This window comes from Nesoenas mayeri (assembly GCF_963082525.1).
Source record: "Nesoenas mayeri genome assembly, chromosome: 30".
Classification (NCBI taxonomy): domain Eukaryota; kingdom Metazoa; phylum Chordata; class Aves; order Columbiformes; family Columbidae; genus Nesoenas; species Nesoenas mayeri.
Window position 1 is genome coordinate 1800460 of NC_137564.1, and position 21011 is coordinate 1821470.

A 21011-nucleotide genomic window follows, 5' to 3' on the forward strand; every position below is an offset into this window, starting at 1 on the left:
GGGCGCGGCCTACCGCTTCCAGCCAATAAGAACGCGGCCGTGTGGCGCTCCTCCCGGCCGCCGCGTGGCGCCCGCCCCCTGGCGAGCCGGGGCGGCGGCGCCATGGACGCGTGGGTGCGGTTCAGCGCGCAGAGCGCGGCCAAGGAGCGGCTGTTCAGGTGCGGCCGCGCCGGGCGGGGCGGGCGGGGGTCCCGTGGGGGTCCCGCGGGGGTCCCGCGGGCTCCGGGCCCCTCACGCCGCCGCGGGCCCCTCACGCCGCCTCGGGCCCTCACGCCGCGCCGTCTCTTGCAGGGCTGCCCAGTACGCGTGCGCCGTGGCCGCGGACGCGCTGCGGAGGAGCGGGGCGAGCGCCGAGGCCTTGGCCAGGGCCCGGCAGCTGGAGGCGCACCTGAGCCTGGGCCGCAAGCGTGAGCGCCCCGACGGCACCGCGGTTCGCGACCGGCACCGCCGGCTGCAGCGCCCGCGGGAGCGGGGCCCTCAGACCCGTGCGGGGCGGGCGGACCGCGGCTCGGCAGCACGGCGCTCGGACCGTGCTCGGCCGCTGATTAACAGATGCGTTCTGATTAGGGAACTGAGCAGCTGTAACCGGCGCGGTCGGTCGTTCCGTAGCGGGGGTGTATGTTGTGTTAAAAATGTGTAAGAGCTGTGGTTGGTGGGCGGTAATTGTGGGAATATGAGCAATGGGAGAATGGCCGGTGGTTGGAGAACGTGGGGGGATGAGCCCAGCGCTGGTGGAATACAGGTAACGGTGGAATACAGGTAACGGTGGAATACAGGTAAAGGTGGAATACAGGTAAAGGTGGAATACAGGTAAACTACAGGTGCAGGCAAAGGTAACGTACAGGTAGAATACAGGTGAAATACAGGTAAAATAAAATAAGGGAACAGGTAAAGTAAAGGTGAAATACAGGTGAAATAAGGGAACAGGTGAAATACAGGTGAAATAAGGGAACAGGTAAAGTACAGGTAAAATACAGGTGAAATAAGGGGACAGGTGAAATAAGGGTACAGGTAAAATACAGGTGAAATAAGGGGGCAGGTGAAATACAGGTAAAGGTAAAATAGGGATAAGGGTAAAATCCAGGTGAGATCAGTGCGTGCTCAGCAGCGCCGTTGGCTCCGCTGCTGGGTTGGTGTCTGGGCCGTCCCGCCGCGCTGAGCGCCGTCCGTGTGTCTGTCCCGCAGTGGTGCGGCTGGGCGGCTGGGCCGAGGCGCTGGAGGCGGCGAAGCGCGGGATCCACCAGCCGGACGCGGCGCTGCGGTTCTGCCTCACCCTGGGCCACCTGAACCGCGCGCTGTTCTGCGCCTGCGACAACGCGCTGTGGGCGGCGCGCGCCGGGCTGCTCCCCGCGCTCGACCAGGACCGCTGGAGCCACAGGGCCTTCAGGTGGGGCGCCTGCCTTTCTGGGGGGGCTCAGCGGGAACGGCCTCGAGTTGGGGTTGTTAATTTGGGGTGATTTCCCCCCAAAGGGCTGTGGGTGTTGGAACAGGCTGCCCAGGGCAGCGCTGGAGTCGCCATCCTGGAGGGGTTAAACACACAGATGAGGTTCTCAGGGCCATGTTTAGTGCCAGCGTTGGACCAGCAGCTAAACTCGATCTTAAAGCCCTTTCCCGCCCAAAATGCTGCTTTGAAGCCTTTAAGTTTGAACTGTGGCTTCAGCGGTAGCCGGGATCGGCGCGTTCGCTTCACCCGGAGTCCAACAAGGGCAGGTCCATGCTGCAGCTCCGGGACCGTGCGCAGTTCAGTGCTGCGGCTCCGGGGCCGCTCGGGCGGCGGATTCGGCACATGAGTGGGGTTTTCCTCTCCGAATGGGGTTTGTGACACTTTGTGCAGCGCAAAATACTTGAGACTGGGCTTTTCTCTGCGAGCCTGGTATAATACAGGTAAAGTAAAGGTACAGGTAAAGGTAACATACAGGTAGAATACAGGTGACATACAGGTAAAATAAGGGTACAGGTAAAATACAGTAAAGGTACAGGTAAAGTAAAGGTAAAATACAGGTGAAATGAGGGGAAAGGTGAAATGTTTCATCCAAACCCCACTTTGTGGAGATTCCTGCTGTTTGGGGAGTTTGCGCAGGAAAGTTGTATGTGGCTTTGGGAGAGAAAGCAGAAAACGCTCAATCTCGAGGCTCTTTTGTAACCAGAATGTTTCCGCGGTTCTCGCTGGCGTTTTACTGTTGCGGCGGGATGTCCCCCCCCCTCGCTTCCCGTCCCTCTCGCTCTGTTTTTGGTTCTGGTTTCAGGTATTACCTGTTCGCCCTGGTGCTGAACCTGAGCCGCGACGCCTACGAGCTGCGGGCGCTGCTGGCGCGGGAAGCGGGTGGGACGCGGGCGCGCGGCGCTGAGTGCGGGCGCCAGCCCCGCGCCCACGGCCGCTGCCGCCAGCTGGGGCTGCGCCTGTGGCTGCAGCTGCGCCTGCTGCTCCGCGTGCTGCGCGCCAACCCCCCGCTGCTGCTGGACCTGCTCCGCAACGCCTGCGACCTCTTCATCCCGCTCGATAAGCTGGGCTTGTACAGGACCAGCCCGGCTTTCGTGGGGCTGTGCGGCCTCACCTCCTCCATCCTCTCCATCCTCACCATCCTCTACCCCTGGCTTAAACTCAAGCCTTAGTCGTGCCCGGAGCCTTCCTGCGGGCTTAAGCCCGGCCTAAGCGGGTGTTTAGGGGGTTAATCCCGGCACTGGGCGGGACTGGACTGAGTGGCTCCGTGGCTGCAGAACCAGGACGGGGTCAGAACAACCAACATTTGGTCCTTTTCCCCGTTGTTTCTGTGGCTTTTCCAGGGGTTTAGTGGTTTCCCCTCTTTTTTAGGGGTTTGACCCCCGGGCTGGGGTGAGTTTAGTGTGAACTGGGCACATCCAGAGCCGGGTTTATCTTGTCTTTAAGAAACTCGCGCCAAAGCGGAGCACACAAGGACTTTGGGTGTTGGAGCCGAGTTTGGGGTCAGTTCTCGTGGTTTTGAGGTGAAACGGGGCGCGTTTTGTCCCCCACGGGAGAATATTTCCCTCCTCGCCTCTTTTTGGGCAGGATTTGCTCCTTTTCCTCGGTTTTGGGGTCTGAGCTCCAGCAGCACAAGCAGCTCGGGCCGGGGGCGCCTGCGCGGTGGAAACGGCTCTTTGGGGCTGAGAATCCCCCAACGCACTTTTGTGCCGGGAAAATTCCCTTAATTAGGGAAAAATCGGCGTTAATTGGGCCGGGGCTTCATTAGTGCTGCCAAATGGGGGGGTGATGGGGGAGGGAGGTGTGTGTGTGACCCCGCTGTGGGGGCTGCTAAATTAATAAACATATTATATAGAGAGATAACAGATCTGCTTTTGTATCTGGAAATGTCTTGTATTTATTTAATTTTCATAATTTTCCCCTTTATTTCCTTTTCCAATTGATTTAATTTTCACCCTTAATTGTAATGTTTGTTATTCAATTAATAGTTGATACTTTAGCCGCCCCCTCCCTCCCCCATTCTCCACTGTTTCTATTTTACTCCAAAACCAAAATCCCCCCATTTCTCCCCAGGATTGTCTTTAATAATAGAAAAATGCCATTTATCCCCCTGTGACCCCCCAGTAGGGGGTGGAGCTGGGGGGACACTGGGAGTGCTGGGGGGACACTGGGAGCGCTGGGGGGACACTGGGGGTGCTGCTCTGGGAGCACTGGGTTCAACTGGGGGTGCTGGTTTGGAGTGGGGGCACTGGTTTGAACTGGGAGCACTGGTTTGGACTGGGAGCGCTGGGCTGAGCTGGGGCTACTGGGCTGGACTGGGGGTGCTGAGCTGGGGCCGCTGGTCTGACCTGGGAGCACCGGTTTGGGCTGGAGACGCTGCTCCGCTCCCGTCACCCGCGGTGTCACCGTTTCGGGTGACACCCCGGCCCCCCCGCCACCCACGGGCGGCTCCAGCCCCCGCGGGGGCGGGAAGCGGCCGGGCCGCTGTCCCCCCGCTGGCAGCGCCGCCCGCCCCGCGCTCCCCGTGTCCCCGCGCTCCCCGTGTCCCCGCGCTCCCCGTGTCCCCGCGCTCCCCGTGTCCCCGCGGCCGGACGCGTCCCCAGGTGAGCGGGGCGGGGGGTTTGGGGGTGACAAAGGGGCAGGCGTGTCCCGCGGCACGCGCGGAATGAGGAAGACGCGGGGGGGACGAAGGGCGCTCGTGCCTCAGTTTCCCCACGTGGGGGCGGGGTTCCCACGGGGACGCGCACGGAGGGACCCCGAGCGGGGACACCGGGTCCCCCCGCACACACACGGGTGCCCCCCCGCCTTTTTGGGCCGATTCCGGGTGTTTTTCCTGCTTCCCGGGGCGGAGCGGCCGGCGCGGGGGCGACATTTGCACGGCTCCCGTGTCCCCCCGGGGCTGGGACGCAGCGCGGGGGCTGTGCGGGGGACACGTCTGGCCCGCGGGACTCGCCCCCGGTGGCTTTCCTCCCGTCTCCTGCGGTTTTTTAGGGGTTTTTTCCCCCCTCCCTCTAATAACAACACCCGGACGTGCCCGCGCCCCCCGTGCCCCCCACGGCCCCCGCGCCCCCGCGCCCTCGTTCCACTCTGCGTGAAAAAGCCCCTTTTTAAGTTTTTTTTAATATATTTTGTACCTTTTTAAGTGTTTTTAGCTGGGAAGGAAACCCCGCCCGCGCTCGCCGGCGGGGGCTCCGCGGGGCTGGACTCTGCGCCCGCGGGATCCGCCCGGGATCCGCCCGGGATCCGCCCGGGATCTGCTCTGCACCCCTGCGGTCCAGGAGGTGTGCGTGTGTCCCCCCGGGGACCCCGGGAGACGGTCCCTGGGATCCCGTCCCTGATCCCCCCCACCCGGGTACAGCTCCTGATCCCCTGGGGATCCCCCAGCACCCCCGTGACCTGCTTCACCAGCCCTGGGATCCAGTCCCCAATCCCCCCAAGATCCAGGATCTGATTCCTGGGATCTGATCCCCAATCCCCCCAAGATCGAAGGATCTGATCCCTGGGATCTGATCCCCAATCCCACCGAGATCCAGGATCTGATCCCTGGGATCCAGTCCCTGATACCCCGAGATCCAGGATCTGATCCCTGGGATCCGATCCCCAGTTCCCCCTGGGGTCCCGTCCCTGACCCCCCCGGGATCCAGTCCCCGAGCCCCCCGGGGAGGACTCACCCATCCCCATCCTACTGGATGCAGGTGCCACCTCCTGCCCCGGTGTCCCCCCTGGCGTTGATCCCAGGGTTCAGGGTCTCCCCGGTGCCACCGCTGACCCCCCTTTCCCGCCACAGGACGGCTCGGCCGCCGATGCCCGGATGCCCCTTCCAGCCCCGTCCCCGCCGGTGGCGGCACCTCCCGGTGTCCCCCGTGTCCCCGCTGGACGCCGCGTGTCCCCCCGCGCCTGCGGGGTTTGGTGGCTGGCGCTGCTGGCGCTGCTGGCGCTGCTGGCGCTGCTGGCACCGTCGGGGGACGCGGCGCGGCCGCCGTGCCAGATCGACGCCGCGGGCGGGACGGCGCTGTGCCGGGGGCAGGGCCTGGCGCGGGTGCCCCCCGCGCTCCCCGGCGGCCTCCGTGAGCTGGACCTGTCCTACAACAAGCTGCGCGAGATCACGGCGGCCGATTTCTCCGGCATGACGCGGCTGCGGCGCCTGGACCTGGCGTACAACAGCATCTCGCGCATCGCGCCGGGCGCCTTCCTCGCCACCCCCCTCCTGGAGCACCTGCGGCTCTTCAACAACTCCCTGGACCGCATCCCGGCGCCGGCGCTGGCGCCGCTGGCCAACCTGCGCTGGCTGGACATGTCCAACAACCTGTACGGCAGCGCGGCCCTGGACGGCGCCTTCGGGCGGCTGCGGCGGCTGCGGGAGCTGTCGCTGGGGGGGCCGCTGCTGCGGGACGTCTCGCGGGGGGACTTCGCCGTCCTCAAGGACACGGCACTGCACAAGTTCGCCATCAAGTCGGCCTCCGGGCTCCTGCGCTACGAGCCCGGCGCCTTCTCCTGGCTCAACACCACGGAGCTGTGGTGCGACGTGGCGCTGGACGGCCGCGCGGCGGCTCTGCCGGCCATGCTGCGCGACCTGCGCGGCAAACCCCTCGAGCTCCTGCGCTTCCGCAACCTCTTCGAGTTCACCTACTACTCCGGCGACGCCGACCCCTTCGCCGGCCTGGCCGAGCTGCGGGTCACCAAGCTGGTGTTCTACCGCGGCAAGTTCAACAAGAACCTCCTGCGCTTGGCCTTGCTCAACATCCAGCGCTCCCGCGTCCGCGACCTGGCGCTGGTGGCCATCGACTTCGCCCGCTCGCCGCGCTGGGACGGCTCCGGCGCGGGGACGGCGGCTCCGCGGCTCGACCGCCTGTTGCTGCAGGACATCAGCAACCCCGACGTGCTGCGCTTCGACTGGACCTTCACGTGGCTGAGCGGCGTGGCCGCGCTCTCCATCATCAACGTCAACTTCAACTACGTGCCCTGCGACGTCTGGGCCGAGTTGCGCAACGTGGAGGCCTTGGACATCTCCAACAACCGCCTGGAAGACGCTTTCATCTACAACCAGCGCTGCCGCTACCAGGACATCATGCCCAAGCTGGAGAGCTTCACCCTGGCCACCAACCAGCTGCTCAGCCTGGCCGTGCTGGCCGCGCTGACGCGGAGCTGGCCCCGGCTGGCCCGCCTGGACGCCAGCCACAACGGCCTGGGCGGCCTGCGGGAGACGTGCCAGTGGAGCCCGGCGCTGCGCTGACTGGCCCTGCGCCACAACCAGGTGACGGTGGGGACCTTCGGCTGCCTGCCCACCACGCTGGAGTTCCTGGACCTCTCCTACTCGCAGCTCGACCGCCTGGACATGGACTATTTCGCGCGGAGCCCCCAGCTGCGCGAGCTGCACTTGAGCGGCAACAAGATCAAGTTCATCCCGTCGGAGTGGACATGTCCCCGCTTGGAGGTGCTGGCCATCGACGGCAACTCCTTCGGCGTCATCAGCCGCGGCTCCTTCGTCAACATGCCGCGGCTCGTCAGCCTGGCGGCCGGCAACAACCCGTACCACTGCACCTGCGACCTGCACGGCTTCCTGGAGGAGACGCGCCGCCGGGGCCGCCCCGTCCTGGCCGACTGGCCCCAAAACTGGACCTGCTACCACCCCGAGGCGCTGCTGGACACGGCCGTGGCCGCCTACGCCCCGCGGCCCCTGGCGTGCGACGTGCCGGCGCTGGTGGCCGTGGCGGTGGCCGGCACGGCGGTGGTGGTGGCCGCCTGCGCCGTCCTCTGCTGGAAGCTGGAGGCGGGTTGGTACCTCCGCGCCATGTGCCGCCTGCTCCGCGCCAGGTACGGCGGCCAGCGCGCCGCGGGCGCCCCGCGGCCCTGCTCCTACCACGCCTTCATCTCCTACAGCCGCGCCGACGCCGCCTGGGTGCGCCGGGAGCTGCTGCGGCGCCTGGAGAGCGTCGCCCCGCCGTACCGGCTCTGCATCCACGAGCGCGACTTCACGCCGGGGCGCTGGATCATCGAGAACATCGTGGAGAACATCGAGCGCAGCGCCAAGGTCGTCTTCGTGCTGTCGCGCAGCTTCGTGGACAGCGAGTGGTGCAACTACGAGCTGTACTTCGCGCAGCAGCGCGCCGTGGGGCTGGGCGCCGCGGACGTCATCCTGGTGCTGAAGGAGCCGGTGGCCGCGCGGGCTTTGCCGCGGCGCTTCGCGCGGCTCCGCAAGATGCTGGGGACCAAGACGTACCTGGAGTGGCCCCGCGAGGCCTCCAGGCGCCCCTTCTTCTGGCTGCAGCTCCGCAGCCTCCTGGGGACGCCCGGGGAGCTGGGGGGCGGCGGGGAGGGGGACCCGGCTGCGAGTGTCACCACATAGAGGTGGCTTCTTGCTCCGGTGCCCTTCAGGAGCGGGGAGCTGGTTTTGGGGGGTCGCCGTGGGTTGGGCATCCCCTCTGCCTCAGGTGCCCCCGATCAAGGGGTTGGGGGTCCTGGCTGAGGTCACTGCATCTTCTCAAGCTCCTCCAAGGGACAGGAGGTGAGAGTGTCACCCCGGGGACACGGAGGTCACCCCAGCTCCTCAAGCTCCTCCAAGGGACAGGAGATGGGGACAGGAGGTGAGAGTGTCACCCCGGGGACACGGAGGTCACTGCAGCTTCTCGCCTCCAAGGGACAGAAGATGGGACAGTGGCCGGGAGGTGGCAGCATCACCCGGAGGACGTGGCCACTCTCAATCCACCCCAAATCCACCCAAAATCCCGCAGGGGGACACGCGGTGACCCCCAAACCCCCCCGTCCCGATACCCCCGTCCCGACACTCCCGTCCCGACACTGATATCCCCAAGGAGAAGCTCCGGGATCCCGTCACTTCCAGGGACACCCGGCTCCAGGGACACCCCGCTCCGGGGACACCCCGCTCCAGGGACACCCGGCTCCAGGGACACCCCGCTCCGGGGACACCCCGCTCCGGGGACACCCCGCTCCAGGGACACCCGGCTCCAGGGGACACCCCGCTCCGGGGACACCCCGCTCCAGGGACACCCGGCTCCAGGACACACGCCCACCTCGTATGAGCCAAAACCGCCAGAAAACGGGAAAAATAGTCCCATTCATGAGCACCGGGCGCCCCCGAATCCCGCGGTCCCGCCCCCTCCCTCTCGTTTCTTTCCCTGTTTTTCTCCACTTCGCCTTTTCTTCCCTAAATCCACCCCCCAAGAAAAAAACACCCACACCGCAGCTGCTTATTTTTAGCAGCCAATGGGGGTGGAGGAGGGAAAAACCTGCAAAAAGAGGAAAAGAGGGAAAAAAATACATATAAATATCCTGTCCGGAGCCAGAGCTGCCTCTGGGGCGCGGGCACGGGGGGCGCGGGCATGGGGGGCACGGGGGGCGCGGGCACGGGGGGCGCGGGGGGCGCGGGGGGCGCGGGCACGGGGGGCGCGGGGGGCGCGGGGGGCGCGGGCCCGCGGCTGCTCTGCGCGCTGCTGCTGCTCCCAGGTAACTCACCCAGCGCGGCCGGGTTTGGGGGGAAAAAAGGGTGTTTTGGGGAAAAAGCTATTTGGGGAAAAAAAGGTGGTTTTGGGGAAAAAGAAAGAGGTGGTTTTGGGGAACAAGAGGTGGTTTTGGGGAACGAGAGGCGGTCTGGGTGTGAAGCGGCGGGACCGGGGGCCGCGCAGAGCGGGGCCGTTACCCCGCGCGGAGCCGCCGGCGCGCAGGGACCGGGCGCCTTGGGGAAAAACCGCCCGGTTTCGGGTCCTTTTCCTCCTCGCTCTGTATTTTTGGGGTTGGGGGGAGCGGAATAAACTACCCCCCCCCCCTTCACCCGGGTTTGTGGCCGCGGGGGTTCGGGGTTGGTGGGAACGGAGCCAGACTTGGTTAAAAGGAATTAAAAAGAACAACTTTAACGGAAAATCTCCGCGTTTTGGGGAAGAAAACAGATAGAAAGGTGGTTTTGTGCTCTTCCCCCCGCTTCAGGGGGGCAGCGGTGCCCCCCCCGGGCACGGCCCCCCCGCGCTGTGGGGACCTCGGGGCGCCGCAGGACGCCTGGGTCCGCGGGTGCCCCCCTCAGGGTGTCCCCCCCCAGGGCTGTGCGTGGGGTTCAATGTCGACGTGAGGGACCCGCAGCTGTTCCTGGGGCCACCAGAAGCCCAGTTTGGCTACAAGGTGCTGCAGCGGGTGGACGGCGGAGAGAAGTGGTGAGTGGGGGACAGGGGATCCCCCCGGGACACCCTGTGGGGCAGGGGGGCTGGGGGAGGGGGCAAAGCCCACCCCAGTGTATTTTTGGGGCAAGAAGCGGTGTTTTAAGGGCCGCCGCGGGTTTGTGCTTTGCCGTGACGCGGCGGGGGGGACACACATGAAAATAAGGGTCCCACGGGTAAACCGGGGGGGCCCCGGGGCTTGGGACGCGGATCAAAGGCAGGACAGCCAGACAGCTGGAGAGACAGACGGAAACCGCCGGGGCCGGGCGCGGAAGCGCCGTGGCGCGGGGCCGGGGCCGTGGGCGGGCAGGATTTGGGCATTTCCCCCCAAACGCACCCCACGCGGTGGCAGTGGCGCTGCCCGTGACCCGCGGCCCCTCGCCACGTCCCCGCAGGCTGCTGGTGGCGGCGCCGTGGGACGGGCACGGCCAGGGCGACGTCTACAAGTGCCGCGTGGGACCCCCCAACGCCACGTGTGACAAAGCCAACCTCGGTACCGCCGCGTCCCGCGGGGGCGGCCGCGGGGCTGGGGGACAGCGCGGTGCTGACCCCGCCTCTCTGTCCCTGTCACCGAGGGTCCACAACCCCCCTGCTGTCCCCTCCCCACCGCGGCCACCTCGGGATGACCCTCCTGGACTCCGGGGACGGTGGATTCGTGGTGAGAGGGGAAACGGAGGCACGGCGGCTGCGGAGGGGCCGGCTCGGACTGTGTGTCCCCATGTGTCCCCATTTGTGTGTCCCCATGTGTGTGTCCCCACGTGTCCCCATGTATGTGTCCCCATGCGTGTGTCCCCGTGTGTCCCCATTTGTGTGTCCCCATGCGTGTGTCTCCGTGTGTCCCCATGTGTCCCCGTGTGTCCCCATGTGTCCCCATTTGTGTGTCCCCATGCGTATGTCCCCATGCGTGTGTCCCCCTGTGTCCCCGTGTGTCCCCGTGTGTGTGTCCTCATGCGTGTGTCCCCATGTGTCCCCATGTGTCCCCGTGTCCCCCGGCCAGGCGTGTGCCCCGCTGTGGTCCCAGACGTGCGGCACCTCCGTGTTCAGCACCGGCGCCTGCGCCCGCCTGGACGGGGACCTGCGCGCCGTGGGGACGATGGCGCCCGCGGCTCAGCGTGAGTGTGGCGGGGGGCGGGCGCCCGGTGCGACACGCCGGTGCCAGCCCGTGCCCCCCCAGGCTGCTCCACCTACATGGACATCGTCATCGTCCTGGACGGCTCCAACAGCATCTACCCCTGGGTGGAGGTGCAGAACTTCCTCAGCAACGTGCTCAGCAGGTTCTTCATCGGGCCTGGGCAGATCCAGGTGAGCCGGTGTCCCCAGGGCCGTGACAGTGTCCCCAGGGCCATGATGGTGTCCCCAGGGCCATGGTGGTGTCCCCAGGGCCATGGTGGTGTCCCCAGGGCCATGCAGATGGGGTTCTCAGGGACGTGGGTTGGTGACAGGTCAACAGTTGGACTCGATGGTCCTCAGAGACTTTTCCAGCCAAAATGTGATTCTATGGTGGTGTCCCCAGGGCTGTGACAATGTCCCCATGGCCATGATGGTGTCCCCAGGGCTGTGACAGTGTCCCCAGGGCTGTGCTGGTGTCCCCATGGCCATGATGGTGTCCCCAGGGCAATGCCATTGTTCCCAGGGCAATACCATCATCCCTAGGGCGATGCCATTGTCCCCAGAATGGGCGCTGAGGGATGGTTCTTGGGGTGGATATTTTGTGGGGATATTTGGGGTGGATATTTTGGGGGGATGGTTTTGGGGGGATGTTCTGGGGGTGTCTGGGGGGATGTTTGGAGGTGTTTGGGGTCTGACCCGTCCCGTGCAGGTGGGGGTGCTGCAGTACGGGGAGCACGCGGTGCACGAGTGGGCGCTGGGCCGGTACCGCTCGGCGCAGGAGGTGGTGGAGGCCGCCCGGAACATCAGCCGGCAGGAGGGACGCGAGACGCGCACGGCCATGGCCATCCGCACGGCCTGGTGCGCCGCGGGCTGCGCCGGCTCCGCGCTGGCGCTGCGGCCGGGATTTGGGGCAGGGCTGGGCTTGGGGTCAGGGTCGGGGTTGGGGTTGGGGTTCGGGTTGGGATTTGGGTTGTAATTGAAGTTGGGATTTGAGTCAGGATTGGTCTTGGGATCAGGATTGGGGTTGGGATTTAGGTTGGGATTTGGCTTGGGATCAGGGCTGGAGTTGCTCGGGGTCGGGCTCGGGGTCGGGCTCAGGGCTGGAATTGCTCAGGGCCGGGCTCGAGGTCGGGCTCCGGGTCGGGCTCAGGGTTGGTCTCGGGGCCGGGCTCGGGGTCGGGCTCAGGGTTGGGCTCAGTGTCGGGCTCAGGGTTGGTCTCGGGGTCGGGCTCAAGGTTGGTCTCGGGGCTGGGCTCGGGGTCGGGCTCAGGGTCGGGCTCAGGGTCGGGCTCAGGGTTGGTCTCGGGGTCGGGCTCAAGGTTGGTCTCGAGGCCGGGCTCGGGGTCGGGCTCAGGGTCGGGCTCAGGGTCGGGCTCAGGGTTGGTCTCGGGGTCGGGCTCAAGGTTGGTCTCGGGGCCGGGCTCGGGGTCGGGCTCAGGGTCGGGCTCAGGGTTGGGCTCAGGGTCGGGCTCAGGGTCGGGCTCAGGGTCGGTCTCGGGGCCGGGCTCGGGGTTGGGCTCAGGGTCGGGCTCAGGGTCGGGCTCAGGGTCGGGCTCAGGGTTGGTCTCGGGGCCGGGCTCGGGGTTGGGCTCAGGGTCGGGCTCAGTGTCGGGCTTGGGGTCGGACTCCGGGTCGGGCTCAGGGTCGGGCTCAGGGTCGGGCTCAGGGTTGGGCTCGGCCTCACCGCCCCCATAGCACCGAGGCGTTCAGCGCCGAGCGGGGCGGGCGGGCGGACGCCACGCGCCTGATGATCGTGGTGACGGACGGGGAGTCGCACGACGGCGAGGAGCTGCCCGCGGCACTGGCCGAATGCGACGCACGCAACGTCACCCGCTACGCCATCGCGGTGAGCGCCCCGTGCCCCAGCGACCCCGTCCCCCGCGCCCCGCAACCCGCGCCCCACGCCCTGCACTGTGGTGACCCCGTCCTCGCGCCCCGTGCCCCGCGCCCTGCACCGCGGTGACCCCGTCCCCGTGGGCCGCGCCCTGCACCGCGGTGACCCCGTCCCCCGCACCCCGCGCCCCGCGCCCTGCACCGCGGTGACCCCGTCCCCGCGCCCTGCGCCCTGCACTGCGGTGACCCCGTCCCCGTGGGCCGCGCCCTGCACCACGGTGACCCCGTTCCCGCGCCCCGCGCCCTGCACTGCGGTGACCCCGTCCCTGCGCCCCGCGCCCTGCACTGCGGTGACCCCGTCCCCGCGCCCCGCGCCCTGCACCGCGGTGACCCCGTCCCCCGCGCCCTGCACCACGGTGACCCCGTTCCCGCGCCCTGCGCCCTGCACTGCGGTGACCCCGTCCCCCGCACCCCGCACCCCGCGCCCTGCACCGCGGTGACCCCGTCCCCGCGCCCCGCGCCCTGCACCGCGGTGACCCCGTCCCCGCGGGCCGCGCTGCGGTCGGGCCGGGCTGTGTCCCCAACGCGGTGCTGTGGCAGGTGCTGGGCCACTACCTGCGCCGGCAGCAGGACCCCGAGGATTTCATCCGCGAGATCAAGTTCATCGCCAGCGACCCTGACGAGAAGTTTTTCTTCAACGTGACGGACGAGGCGGCGCTGAACGACATCGTGGACGCGCTGGGGGACAGGATCTTCAGCCTGGAAGGTGACAGGGCCTGGAGCTGGGGGCAGGGTGAACAGCTGGAGCCATATCTGGAGGAGTAACGTGTCCCCCCCCCAGGCACCCCCGGGCACAACGCGAGCTCCTTCGAGCTGGAGATGGCCCAGATCGGCTTCTCCGTCCACCCCCTGGAGGTGACGCTGCGGGACGGGCAGGATCGGGCCCGGGGGGGCGGGGGGGGGTGCACAAGTGGAAAGTCCCATCCCGGGGCCGTGTGTCACCGTCCCGGGGCCGTGTGTCACCTCCCGCCGGGCGCTGAGTGTCCCCAGCTGGGACAACCCCGGTTTCGGGGAATTTTGGGGCGGGTGAGGCATCGCCACGTCCTCAAGGCGTGTGATGTGTGTCCCCCCCACGCTGCCACTGTGTCCCCCCCGAGCCACTGCCCTGTCCCCCCCGCGCCACCACTGTGTCTCCCCTGAGCCACCACTGTCCCCGCCGCGAGCTGCCACCGTGTCCCCCCTGAACCGCCGTGTCCCCCCGCACCGCCGCCATGTCCCCCCCGCACCGCCGCCATGTGACCCCGCGCCGCCGCCGTGTCCCCGCAGGACGGGCTCCTGTTCGGGACCGTGGGCGCCTACGACTGGGAGGGGGCGGTGCTGGAGGAGAGCGGGCGCGGGCGCATCGTGCCCCCCCGCAGCCAGCTGCGCCCCCACTTCCCGCCCCGACTGAAGAACCACGCGGCCTATTTGGGTACGGGGGTGTCCGGGGTGGGGGGGCCCTGGGTGTCCTGAGGGATCTGGGGTGACCTGGGGGTGTTCCGTGTCCCCGGGATGCTCCATGTCCCCAGGGGTGCTCCATGTCCCCAGGATGCTCCATGTCCCCAGGGGTGTTCCATATCCCCAGGGGTGCTCCATGTCCTCAGGGGTGCTCCATGTCCCCAGGATGCTCCATGTCCCCATGGGTGTTCCATATCCCCAGGGGTGCTCCATGTCCCCAGGATGCTCCATGTCCCCAGGATGCTCCATGTCCCCATGGGTGTTCCATGTCCCCAGGATGCTCCATGTCCCCAGGGGTGCTCCATGTCCCCATGGGTGTTCCATGTCCCCAGGATGCTCCATGTCCCCAGGGGTGCTCCATGTCCCCCGGGTGCTCCATGTCCCCGGGATGCTCCATGTCCCCATGGGTGTTCCATGTCCCCAGGATACTCCATATCCCCAGGGATGCTCCATGTCCCAAGGATGCTCCGTGTCCCCAGAGATGCCCCCAGCCCTGGGGACACCATGCAACCCCATGCCACTCGGTGCCCCGGTGCCCCGGGGTGCTGAGCGGCACCGTCGCGCTCTGCCCCCAGGTTACGCCGTGTCCTCGCTGCGGCTGCCGGGGGGGCAGCGGCTGCTGGTGGCCGGCGCCCCCCGCTTCCAGCACAAGGGCAAGGTCATCCTCTTCCAGATGGCCACCTCGGGCGCCGTGACGGTGGCCCAGGCGCTCACGGGGGAGCAGGTGGGAGCTGTTTGGGGGGCACAGGCAGCCGCGGGAGGGGGTTCGGCCTCACGGGCCCCGGCTTTGTCGGGCAGATCGGCTCCTACTTCGGCAGCGAGGTTTGTCCCCTGGACGTGGACGGGGACGGTGTCACCGACGTGCTGCTGGTGGCAGCGCCCATGTACCTGGGGGCGCAGGGCAGGGAGACGGGGCGCGTGTACCTGTACCGCGTGGGGCAGGTGAGCGGGGCCGGGGCCGGGAGGATGTGCTGGGGGTGCAGGGGTTTGGGGGTACAGGGGTTTGGGGCGCACAGGGTTTTGGGGGGTACAGGGGTTTGGGGGGTACAGGGGTTTTTGGGTGTGCAGGGTTTTTGGGGTGATGCAAGGGATTTGGGGGATGCGGGTTTTGGGGGGGTGCAGGGGTGTGGAGGTCATAGGGGTTTTGGGAGGGGTGTGGTGGGTTTCTGGGGACTGGGGAGGACACAGCAGGGTTGGGGGGTACAGTGGGTCTGAGGGGACACAGCAGGGTTGGGGGGGGTACAGTGGGTTTGGGAGGACACAGCAGGGTTGGGGAGTTGCAGTGGGTCTGGGGGCACACAGCAGGGTTTGGGGGGGCACAGTGGGTTTGGGGGGGTGCAGTGGGTTTGGGGGGTCACAGCAGGACCAGGAGGGGACCCCAGCCCAGGGTCCCCACTGTCCGTGCCGCAGCGGCTCCTGTCCCCCGCGGGGACGCTGCACCCCGAGCCGCGGCCGCAGGACTCGCGCTTCGGCTTCGCCATGGCCGCGCTGCCCGACCTCAACCACGACGGGCTCGGCGACGCCGCCGTGGGGGCCCCGCTGGAGGGGGGGCACCACGGGGCCCTCTACATCTTCCACGGCGCCCCGGGGACCCTGCTGCCCCAGTACAAGCAGGTGAGCTGGCACTGGGGGCACTGGGGGCACCGGGGGGCACTGGGGGCACTGGGGGTACTGGGAGCACTGGGAGCACTGGGGGGCACTGGGAGCACTGGGGGCACTGGGGGCACTGGGGGCACTGGGGGCCCGGGGATGCGGCGGGGGGCAGCGGCGCGTGAGCCGGCGCAGCCACCCGCTGTCCCCCAGCGCGTGGAGGCGGCGGCGCTGGCCCCCGCCCTGCGCTACTTCGGGCGCAGCCTGGACGGACGGCGGGACATGGACGGGGACGGACTGGTGGACGTGGCCGTGGGGGCCCAGGGCGCCGCGGTGCTGCTGCGGTGAGTGCCGGGGACGGGGACACGGTGGGGACACAGTGGGGACACATTGGGGACACACCGGGGCCGCCCTGCCCGGCGGGACCCTGGTGGAGTCCCCCCATGCCTTGGTTTTCCCCTGTGATGTGAGGATGGATGTCACCATCCCGGTGACAATGTCACCATCCCAGTGGCGATGTCACCGTCCCGGTGGTGATGTCACCGTCCTGGTGGTGATGTCACTGTCCCGGTGATCATGTCACCATCCCGGTGGTGATGTCACCGTCCCGGTGGTGATGTCACCGTCCTGGTGGCAATGTCACCGTCCCAGTGGTGATGTCACCGTCCCGGTGGTGATGTCACCGTCACGGTGGCGATGTCACCATCCTGGTGGTGATGTCACCGTCCCAGTGGTGATGTCACTGTCACGATGGCAATGTCACCGTCCCGGTGGCGATGTCACCATCCTGGTGGTGATGTCACCGTCCCGGTGGTGGTGTAACCGTCGCGGTGGTGATGTCACCGTCCCAGTGGTGATGTCACTGTCCCGGTGGTGATGTCACCGTCGTGGTGGCGATGTCACCGTCCCAGTGCTGATGTCACTGTGCCGGTGGCAATGTCACCGTCGCCGTGGTGATGTCACCATCCTGGTGGCGATGTCAATGTCCCGGTGGCGATGTCACTGTCCCGGTGGCGATGTCACCGTCGCGGTGGTGGTGTCCCTCTCCAGCTCCCGGCAGATCGTGCAGGTGAACGTGTCGCTGTCGGTGGAGCCGCCGGCCATCAGCGTCATCCAGAGGAACTGTCACCGCGGCGGCTCCGGCGCCGTCTGCCTGCGCGCCAGGATCTGCTTCCGCGCCAGCACCCGCGCCCGGGGACAGCGGGACAGGGACATCGGTGAGAGCCAGGGGCCGGGGGCGTGCCGGGCGGCTGCGCCTGGAGTGTCCCCGGGTGCCACCGGAGCGTCCCGGGGTGTTCCCATAGCACCGCATGGTGACCCTGGGTGTCCCCAGAGCATCCCAGAGTGTCCCTGAAATGTCCCTGGGCGTCCCTGGATGTCCCCAGAGCATCTCGGGCTGTCTCTGAGTGTCCCCAGGTGTCCCCAGAGCATTTCAGGTGTCCCTATAGCACCTCAGGGTGTCCCCAGAGCATCCAGGTGTCCCCGGCTCACCCCAGGCTGTCCCCAGCCCCTCGGGTGTCCCCAAACCCGTGACCCCCTTCCCTTCCTTTCCTGTCCCCAGCGCTGCGGTTCAACGTGTCCCTGGAGGAGGGGGCACCGGGACCCCGCGCCGCCTTCGACTCGGGCGCGCGGCGCCTGCTGCGGCGCCACCTGGAGCTGCCGCTGGGCCGGCAGAGCTGCCAGCGCGTCCCCTTCCACGTGCTGGTGAGTCCCTGCCCTGGGGACGCCGCGGGGTCCCCTCCAGTGACACCGCGGGGTCCCCCCCCGGGCCGCCGGTGGCGTTTCCCGCTGGGGGCTCACGGGGACCCTCCCCAGGACACCTCGGATTACCTGCGGCCCCTCGGCGTCACCGTCACCTTGGCCCTGGCCGAGGACACCGGGCCGGTGCTGGATGAGGCGTCACCCACCACCATCCGCAAACTGGTGGGTACTGGGGGGTACTGGGGGGGGGTTACTGGTGAGTCCTGGGGGGTTACTGGTGAGTCCTGGGGGGTTACTGGTGGGTTATTGGTGAGTTACTGGTGTGTCCTGGTGGGTCCTGGTGGGTTACTGGTGGGTTCTGGTGCGTTCGGGTGGGTTACTGGTCATTACTGGTGAACACTGGTGACCAGCTCCTCACCGCCTCCCCAGGTCCCCTTCTTCAAGGACTGTGGTGACGACAACGAGTGTGTCACCGACCTGGTGCTCAGGGCCACCATGGACATCACCGGCTCCAGGTACCGGCTGTGCCAGGGTGTCCCCAGGGGTGTCCTGGGGTGTCCCCAGGTGTCCCTGGGATGTCCCCATGTGTCCCAAGGTGTCCCCAAGGTGTCCCCAGGGTGTCCCCAGGGGTGTCCCCAGGGGTGTCCCCAGGTGTCCTTGGGGTGTCCCCAGGGTGTCCGGGGTGTCCCCGGGGTGTCCCCAGGTGTCCCGGGGTTGTGACCGGTCTCCGCAGGCAGAGCCCCCACGTGCTGCGCCGGGGCCGCAGGAAGGTGACGGTGACGGCGTCGCTGGAGAACCGGGAGGAGAACGCGTACAACGCCAGCCTGCGCCTGCGCCTGTCCCCAAACCTGCTGCTCGCCAGCCTCGCCGCACGGGTGCGGCCGCGCGGGCCCCAGCACCGCGGTGTCCCCAGCACCGCGGTGTCCCCAGCACCCGCAGTGTCCCCAGCACCCGCAGTGTCCCCAGCACCGCGGTGTCCCCAGCACCCGCGGTGTCCCCAGCACCGTGGTGTCCCCAGCACCCGCAGTGTCCCCAGCACCCGCGGTGTCCCCAGCACCCGCAGTGTCCCCAGCACCGTGGTGTCCCCAACACCCGCAGTGTCCCCAACACCCGCGGTGTCCCCAGCACCGCGGTGTCCCCAGCACCCGCAGTGTCCCCAACACCCGCGGTGTCCCCAACACCCGCGGTGTCCTCAGCACCGCGGTGTCCCCAGCACCCGCGGTGTCCCCAAAACCCTGCATGCGTTATCCCGTCCTGTGCCCCGTGGGGAAGGTTGGGGGTCTCACCAACCCCATCCCCAGTTTATCGCAGTTTAGGGTGGTGGGGGGGTCCGTTTGGCCACATCTATGTCCCCCCAACCATTCCAGGTGGGAATTTGGGGTCCATTGGTGCCCCCAACCCGTTCCGGCTGGGAATTAAGGGTCCGTATGTCCCCCCACCCCTTCTGGTGGCACTTAGGGTCCACATGTGTCCCCCCACCCATCCTGGTGGGAACTGGGGGTCCCTTTGTCCCCATATGTGTCCCCAACCCATCCTGGTGGCACTTGAGGGTCCTTTTGACCCCGTATGTGTCCCCAAGCTTTTCTAGGTGGGAATTTGAGGCCCCTTTGTCCCCATATGTGTCCCCCAACCCATCCTGGTGACGTTTAGGGCTCCGTTTGGCCCCACGCGTGTCCCCCACCCCAGGCTGGGCTCCGTGTCCCCCCCCCCGCTCACCCCGTGTCCCCGTCCCCCAGGACCCGGGCGCGGTGAAGCTGGAGTGCGCGGCGCTGCCCGGTCACCGGCGCCTCTGCAGCGTGGGGCACCCCGTGTTCCGCTCCATGGCCAAGGTGGGGGACCCAGACCCCCCGGGACCCCCGGGACCCCCCGGGACCCCCCTGTGCCCCCCAGGACCCACTGTCCCCCGTGTCCCCAGGTCTCGTTCACCCTGGAGCTGGAGTTCAGCTGCTCCGTCCTGCTCGACCGCGCCGAGGTCACCCTCGAGGCCACCAGGTAGGGCCGGGGGGTTTGGGGACACCCTGGGGGGGCTCATGGTGCTCCCGACCCCCATGGCCATGTGTCCCGGCAGCGACGGCACGGAGGCGACACCGGAGGACAACGCGGTCCGGCTCTCCGTCCCCATCCGCTACGAGCCCGAGCTCTTCCTCGCCAGGTGGGGCGGGGGGCGCTCTGGGGGGGCCGGGGGCGGTTCGGGGTGTCACCGCGCTCTGTCCCCGCAGCGACGCCACCCTGCGCCGCTACGAGCTGCACCCCCCCGGCACCTTCCCCCGCGGCCCCGGCCCCGAGTTCAAGACCACGGTGACGGTGAGGAGACGCGGGGGGTGGGTTTTTGGGGGGGGTCCCGCCTCACCCCGCTGTGCCCCCTCCATCCCCAGGTGCAGAACTTGGGGTGCTACGCGGTGCGGAACGTCACCCTGCGCGTGGCGCTGCCGGCCCTGGGGCTCGGCCGCGTCCCCTTCCTCTCGGTCACCCGCGTCCTGGCCGACAACGTGAGTCCCCCCACGATCCGGGGTTCGGGGGGGGGTCCCTGTGCCCCCCGTGGTGGTCTCAGCCCCTCACCCCCGCAGGCCACCTGCACCCTGCGGCCGCCCCCTGAGGACAAGGGGAGCGTGGTCCCCGTGCACCCCCAGGACCTCCTGCGCGTGGACCGGCTGGTGAGCGCCACCCCCCCGAGATGGGATTTGGGGGGCTGGGGGTCCCCAGGATGTCACCCCCGTTTGTCCCCAGGACTGCGGCAACGCCTGGTGCCAGGAGCTGAGCTGCCGGCTGGGCCGGCTGGAGCGCGGTGGGGGCGCCGCCGTGCAGCTCCTGCGCTCCATCCACACCGACTTCTTCCACGGGGTGAGGAGGGGGCGACGGGCGACCCCCCCAAAACCTGCGGGTGTCAAACACAACCCGAACCCCAACTTTCCCCCCCAGGCGAAGTTCAAGAGCGTGCGGGTGGTCAGCAGCGCCTGGCTGGGCGCCCCGGGCAGCCCCATGCTGGCGCTGGACGAGGGGGCGCAGCGCAGGGAGGTGCGCACCCCCAAACCCCCAAACCCCCACCCCCGAGGTGGGGTGCGGGGCTGTGGGACCCCCCCGTGCCCCCCGTGTGGTTTGCAGGTGGTGCTGGAGATCAGCCGGGCCAGGCGGGTGCCCGTGTCGCTCTGGATCCTGGTGGGGAGCGTCCTGGGGGGGCTGCTGCTCCTCGGCCTCATCATCTTCTGCCTCTGGAAGGTGACGGGGGGTCCAGGGGTGCTGGGGGGGCAGGAGCCCGGCCCTTCATCCCCACCATCCTCCCCCTCTCCCCAGCTCGGCTTCTTCGCCCGCAAGAAGCTGCCGGAGGAGGAGGAGGAGGAGGAAGAGCAATGAGGGCCGGGGGGGCCCCGGCGCTGCCAGGGGGGACCCGCGGGGGCTCGGGCCCCCGTCCCCCCAACACCTCCAGATTGTGCTGGTCGGGGATGCAGCAACGTGAGGTCGGGGGGCGCGGGACCCCCAGAGTGGGACCTTCAAAGTGGGACCCCCAGAGCGGGACCCCCCCAGCGGGACCCCCGGAGCAGGACCCCCCAGAGCGGGACCCTTTGTGCGGGACCCCCAGAGCGGGACCCTTTGTGTGGGACCCCCAGCAGTGGGGGGCGCGGAGGTGGGAAAACGGGGTGAGACCAGTGGCTCCATCAATAAACCCCGTTTGGTGT

General features: G+C 68.0%; 3 protein-coding genes across 3 annotated transcripts; all 3 read left to right on the top strand.

Annotated features, from left to right (window-relative positions):
- Nucleotides 1-69: 69 nt before the first annotated feature.
- PEX11B (peroxisomal biogenesis factor 11 beta) lies at nucleotides 70-3210 on the top strand. The gene is made up of 4 exons (XM_080361081.1): nucleotides 70-158; nucleotides 292-407; nucleotides 1186-1387; nucleotides 2247-3210. Exons 1-4 carry the CDS (start codon nucleotides 103-105, stop codon nucleotides 2611-2613), a joined length of 741 nt encoding a protein of 246 aa, XP_080217207.1. The 5' UTR covers nucleotides 70-102; the 3' UTR covers nucleotides 2614-3210.
- A 2042-nt stretch (nucleotides 3211-5252) lies between these two features.
- LOC308050912 (toll-like receptor 2) lies at nucleotides 5253-7787 on the top strand (the record flags this gene model as incomplete). The annotated part of the gene is given in 2 exon segments (XM_080361128.1): nucleotides 5253-6671; nucleotides 6675-7787. Coding segments are annotated over 2 exon segments (2532 nt in total).
- Nucleotides 7788-8012: 225 nt separating this feature from the next.
- On the top strand, nucleotides 8013-20688 carry ITGA10 (integrin subunit alpha 10; the record flags this gene model as incomplete). Its single annotated transcript, XM_080361129.1, has 30 exons — nucleotides 8013-8025; nucleotides 9492-9603; nucleotides 10002-10099; nucleotides 10182-10264; nucleotides 10604-10718; nucleotides 10781-10908; nucleotides 11426-11574; nucleotides 12412-12562; nucleotides 13150-13315; nucleotides 13391-13464; nucleotides 13876-14020; nucleotides 14622-14770; nucleotides 14845-14988; nucleotides 15457-15660; nucleotides 15850-15980; nucleotides 16687-16853; nucleotides 17198-17340; nucleotides 17452-17559; nucleotides 17767-17852; nucleotides 18071-18212; nucleotides 19074-19166; nucleotides 19253-19329; nucleotides 19406-19489; nucleotides 19557-19641; nucleotides 19713-19826; nucleotides 19905-19991; nucleotides 20065-20178; nucleotides 20257-20352; nucleotides 20440-20553; nucleotides 20629-20688. The coding sequence occupies 30 exons, from the start codon at nucleotides 8013-8015 to the stop codon at nucleotides 20686-20688; spliced, it is 3432 nt and encodes a 1143-aa protein (XP_080217255.1).
- Between the last annotated feature and the right edge of the window lie 323 nt (nucleotides 20689-21011).

Coding starts and splice junctions, on each gene's coding strand:
- PEX11B (XM_080361081.1), top strand. CDS start 103: ATGGACGCGTGGGTGCGGTTCAGCGCGCAGAGCGCGGCCAAGGAGCGG. Junction 159..291: donor GCCAAGGAGCGGCTGTTCAG/GTGCGGCCGCGC, acceptor CGTCTCTTGCAG/GGCTGCCCAGTACGCGTGCG. Junction 1,388..2,246: donor TGGAGCCACAGGGCCTTCAG/GTGGGGCGCCTG, acceptor TTCTGGTTTCAG/GTATTACCTGTTCGCCCTGG.